This window comes from Symphalangus syndactylus, chromosome 12 (genome assembly GCF_028878055.3).
Source record: "Symphalangus syndactylus isolate Jambi chromosome 12, NHGRI_mSymSyn1-v2.1_pri, whole genome shotgun sequence".
In the NCBI taxonomy this organism is placed as follows: domain Eukaryota; kingdom Metazoa; phylum Chordata; class Mammalia; order Primates; family Hylobatidae; genus Symphalangus; species Symphalangus syndactylus.
In genome coordinates this window covers 57,032,041-57,037,744 of record NC_072441.2, presented here as the reverse complement: position 1 = coordinate 57,037,744, position 5,704 = coordinate 57,032,041, and the positions used below count along the sequence as shown (strand labels likewise).

Here is a 5,704-nt window from a genome sequence, read left to right as displayed (position 1 = left end):
CTAAAGAAGAACAGCAGAATGCAGTTTAATTTTTTTCTTATTTTTCAGCACCAGATTTACAAATAAATGATTTTTAAAAATACAGACTGAAATCCATCTTTCCTCTAAAGTGTTTCTAAGACTTGTGACTACCCAGTATAGACATACAACAAAATTCAAATATTCAAGCCATCTCAGAGGGACTAAACATTAAACAAAAATTTCCATTATTTACCCATATTTGTCAGTTAAACACCAGTAATTGTGACCAATTACTTCATATTCTTTTATCTTACAGAGGAACAAAAATTTAAATAAAAAACAAAGGAATATATTTCTACTTATTTCTTGAACAATGTAATAAACATTAACATTTAAAATGCTTAATTCTACCATATTTAATCATCAAATTAAGTATGCACTAAAATTACTTGTTTTAAAGACAAAAAATATTTAACTCCACAAACATATATTGTTGTGAAGTGTGTTAATAATTTTATATACTCAGCACTGTAGAATTGTTTTTTTTTTGTTTTTTTTTTGAGATAGAGTCTTGCTCTGTTGCCAGGGTGGAGTGCAGTGGCGTGATCTTGATCTCGGCTCACTGCAACCTCCGCCTTGCAGGTTCAAGCGATTCTCCTGCCTCAGCCGCCCACGTAGCTGGGACTACAGGTATGCGCCACCACACCCAGCTAATGTTTGTATTTTTAGTAGAGACGCGGTTTCACCATGTTGGCCAGGACGGTCTTGATCTCTGCACCTTGTGATCTGCCCACCTCCACTTCCCAAATTGCTGAGATTACAGGGGTGAGCCACTGTGCTCAGCCAGAATTATTTTTAATGACAGTTTGATCTTTTTTTTTTTTTAACTTTTATTTTAACATTTACTTTAGGTTAATTTTAAGAGTTAGAAAATGTATCTGTGTTTATCCCAAGAGTTTTCAAGCTGTGATCTCTGGATTAGATGCCTCATCATTGCCTGAAAACTCATTAATCTTGCAAATTTTCAGGTGCCAACAAGGGTGACCAACCTGTCCTGGCTTGACAGACACATTCCCCATTTCAGCACTAAATGTCCAGCATCCTGGAAATCCCCTCATTAAAAGGAAAACTGGTATAACTAGTTTCCCTAGGTCCCCACATCAGACCTAACAAATCAACTCTTTCAGGGAAGGAAGGAGTCTACGAATCTGTGTGTTATTAGGCTCTCCAAGTGATTATGATACATATTAGGGTTTAAGAACCATTGCTTTACTATAGGCAGAAAAAGTTAAAAAAAAGAGTAACAGGCACACTCCCCTTATAAGATTCATTCTCCAAACTTAGTTTTTACATATAAATGGGTTTTAATCTGTAGTTATAGTTTTGACGTTTAATGGGACTTAACTGCACAGATAGATATTTCCTTAAAAAAAAAAAGAGATACCTGAATTACTACCTTGTCAAATGTTTATTCTTAATTTTATCTCAAGAATTAGTCTTGTCTTTTTATTATGTTTTATTCACACTTACCTTTATTAATTTTTAACACTTTCTTTTTCCTTCCTTAGGATCTTGTTTTGGTCTAGCAGATCGAGCAAACTGCTAATAATTTAAAATTAAGGTTTCTTTCATGAATATGCAAGTAATCTTTTCTAAATAATTCTCAAAAACTTTCTAATGTATGGTGGGAGTATGGTTTTTTAATTTACCTTGAGTGCCTCCTGCCTCTCTCCATGACTTGAGACGAAATTAATAATTAAATTTTCCTTTACAGTCATTATTTTTTATACCTGGGCCTTTGCTTCTTTACCTATCTTGCTGATTTCTAGTTTGCAAGCTGCACTGACAACTAAAAGCAAGATGGTTAATCAATGATATACTCTAGTTATTAAAATTCTCATGTAGAAATATAAATTACAATAAAATCATAAAATGTATTAGTTCTTTTATGACTCCAAATGTACTTCTGGATACTCTAGTCTCTTAGCATGACTATGTACTTTTGAGCTGCATAAGTGAAACATTTAAACTTGGCTGAAATTGAACAACCTCATGCTGCTGAAGCTCTTTTTATTAAAAATCTAAATAACACTGTCATCTGACTCAGTCAGGTGGGTTTAATTGTAACAAATGAATATCTACTGCTAGAATGCCAACTGTGGAAATTTCTAAAGGGTAACATGAAAATTAATTTCAGTTATATCCTTCTAAAAATTATATAATTTTGAAATAGATGGATTTAAAGGATACAACCACCATGGGTTTTCCAAAAAGCACATATCCATTAGCTTCCTTTAAGGCTTTTGCTGCTGCTTTTTCATTAGGAAGTCCAATGAAAGCTTGTCCTTTCATACGACCTTCTTTCATCAAACGTATATCAAACCTAGAAGGAAGGAAGAGTTTTGATTCAAAGAATGTCAGTTTCAATGATGTGAATGAAAATGTGTTGAACAATCTAAAATTTTGCTATTTCAAATAAAAGTGACTACACCATTTGATAGGTACATCAATTATTCAGTTTTCTAAAAACATACTTCATGTTCTGCACTAAAATTGATTCTACAAGTAGGTAGTACTTGTTTAAGATATATTTTTAACTATTCTCAACTATCACAAAAGTATGTGATTTAAAAATTATACTACTAGCAACTAGAAAATCAAACTTTTTTTTTTTTTTTTTTTTTTTTGAGACCGAGTCTCACTCTGTCACCCAGGCTGGAGTGCAGTGGCATGATCTCAGCTCACTGCAAGCTCTGCCTCCTGGGTTCACACCGTTCTCCTACCTCGGCTTCCCGAGTAGCTGGGGCTACAGGTGTCTGCCACCACGCCTGGCTAATTTTTTGTATTTTTAGTAGAGATGGGGTTTCACCGTGTTAGTCAGGATGGTCTCGATCTCCTGACCTCGTGACCTTGTGATCTGCCCACCTCGGCCTCCCAAAGTGCTGGGATTACAGGCGTGAACCACCGCACCTGGCTGCAAACTTCTTAAATTACTATTTATCTCAATTTTTTAAGTTCCTTACAATCTCGCACTGCTCAAGTGATTAAAAAAACAACAACTACTACATAACCAAGAATGGAAAAATAGAAAGGATTAACAGCCAGTTATAAGCAATTATAGAATTCATTATATTATTATTATTATTATTATTATTATTATTATTATTATTTTGAGACAGAGTCCTGCTTGGTTGCCCAGACTGGAGTGCAGTGGCGTGATCTTGGCTCAATGCAACCTCCACCTCCTGGTTTAAGTGATTCTCCTGCCTCAGCCCCCCGGGTAGCTGGGATTACAGGCGTCTACTGCCATGCCTGGCTAATTTTTGTATTTTTAGTAGAGATGGGGTTTCACTATGTAGGCCAGGCTGGTCTTGAACTCCTAACCTCAAGTGATCCCACCCGCTTCAGCCTCCCAATGTGCTAGGATTACAGGCGTGAGCCACCACACCTGGCCTAGAGTTCATTATATTATTATAAGCAATTACAGAACTTCAGAGTAGAAAGGAACCTCAATGATTATCTAATTAAAACCATAATTTTACAGGTGATGTTTAGAGACAGTGAGTGACTCTTCAAAGCAGATAGCTAAGATCTAAAGTCAGAAACACAAACCAAATTTTTAATATAGTGGTCTACTATTCCATAGTGTATTCATTTTTTGAAATTTTTGAGAGAAAATCATAGTCAAAAGCTATTTAGAAAAATCAGACTGTAATTTGCAACTGAAATATTACCTAATATTTAGTCTATGAGACTACCAAAATAATACAACATAAAAAACTATCAAAAAATGCAGTAAAGTATTTTTTTTCCTTATAATCATGACTCAAAGATGGCAACAAAGAAAAAGACCTAGCATTTTGCATGGCCAGCAGAAGAAAAAATATTTTGGCATCCTGATAAGAAGAGGTATTTGCCCCCAATGGATATAAACAGAGAATTGTAAAACATGGTTCCATTTGTGTATACCTATCTAAAAAAATACATAGGCCAGATAAGATTTTTAAAGTATTGGTGTCACTTGAAGATTAAAACAAAATTTAGTTATAGTCACTTCTTTATTTTATCTGCACTCAAAAGCCTCTTACCTTATCTTTTCTACTTCTTCTTACTTTTAATTTATACAACAGGGAGTCTTTCATACTTTGGAATTAACAAATATGGTATTGTAAAGAATGAACTTCTAACTCCAAACATTAGCTGATATGGTTTGGCTCTGTGTCCCCAAATCTCATTTGAATTGTAACTCCTACAACTCCCATGTGTCATGGGAGGAACGCTGTGCAAGGTGATTGAATTATAGGGGTAGGTCTTTCCTGTGTTCTCGTGATAGTACATGAGTCTCACAGGGTTTGATGGTTTTAAAATAACAGGAGTTTGCCTGCACGAGCTCTCTCTTTTTGCCCGCTGCCAGCCATATAAAATGTGACTTCCTCCTCCTTGCCTTCTGCCATGATTGTGAGGCTTCCCTGGCCTCGAGGAACTGTGAGTTTTCCATTAAACCTCTTTCCTTTGTAAATTGCCCAGTCTCAGGTATGTATTTATCAGCAGAGTGAAAACAGACTAATACAGTAAATTGGTACCAGTAAAGTGGGATACTGCTGAAAAGATATCCAAAAATGTGGAAGCAACTTTGGAACTGGGTAACAGGCAAACGTTGGAACAGTTTGGAGGGCTCAGAAGAAGACAGGAAAATGTGGGAAAGTTTGGAACTCGCTAGAGACTTGTTGAATGGCTCTGACCAAAATGCTGATAATGATACGGGCAATGAAATACAGGCTGAGGTGGTCTCAGATGGAGATGTGGAACTTGTTGGGAACTGGAGCAAAGGTGACTCTTGTTATGTTTTAGCAAACTCTTTGTTTTGGCAAAGAGACTGGTGGCATTTTGCCCCTGACCTAGAGATTTATGGAATTTTAAACTTGAGAGAGATGATTTAGGGTATCTGTTGGAAGAAATCTCTAAGCAGCAAAGCATTCAAGAGGTGACTTGGGTGCTGTTAAAGGAATTCAATTTTAAAAGGAAACAGCATAAAAGTTCGGAAAATGTACAGTCTGACGATGCAACAGAAAAGAAACAGAAGAGGAGAAATTCAAGCCAGCAGTAGAAATCTGCGTAAGTAATGATGAGCCCAATGTTAGTCCCCAAGAAAATGAGGAAAATGTCTCCAGGGCACGTTGGAGGTCTCATGGCAGCCTCTCCCATCACCTGAGGCCAAGGAAGAAAAAGTGATTTTATGGGCCGGGCCCAGGGTCCCTGTGCTGTGTGTAGCCTAGAGACTTGGTGCTCTGTGTCCCAGCCACTGCAGCTGTGGCTCAAAGGGGCCAACAAAGAGCTTGGGTGGTAGCTTCAGAGGATGCAAACCTCAAGCCGTGGCAGCTCCCACATGGTGATGAGCCTGCCAGTGCACAGATGTCAAGAATTGGGGTTTGGGAGCCTCCACCTGGATTTCAGAGGATATATGGAAATGCCTGGATCTAGGCTTCCCTGGCCACGTGGAACTGTGAGTTTTCCATTTAACCTCTTTCCTTTGTAAATTGCCCATTCTCGGGTATGCCTTTATCAGCAGTGTGAAAACAGACTAACACATTAGCTTTTATAACATTTATAAATCACAACCCTCTCTTTCGCTTTCACAAAACTGGAAGCCTTGCTCAATGCAGTTCTTTTAAAAGATGGCAATCTACTGTCAGAGTAAGAATCTAAAAAGTTTTGACTTATTGCTACATATTCCTGGATGATT

The 5,704-nt window shown here is 37.1% G+C and overlaps 1 protein-coding gene across 8 annotated transcripts in view; it reads right to left on the bottom strand.

Annotated features, from left to right (window-relative positions):
* RNPC3 (RNA binding region (RNP1, RRM) containing 3) overlaps positions 1–5,704 on the bottom strand; it is a 29,694-nt gene that overhangs the window by 1,968 nt on the left and 22,022 nt on the right. For all 8 annotated transcript variants that reach the window (XM_063624381.1, XM_063624380.1, XM_063624378.1 and 5 more), the window contains 2 exons: positions 2,212–2,344; positions 1,492–1,563 (listed from right to left, as the gene is read on the bottom strand). In XM_063624381.1, coding sequence (XP_063480451.1) covers positions 1,504–1,563; positions 2,212–2,344 — 193 coding nt within the window. In that variant the 3' untranslated portion in view covers positions 1,492–1,503. The remainder of the gene's footprint in view (positions 1–1,491; positions 1,564–2,211; positions 2,345–5,704) is intronic.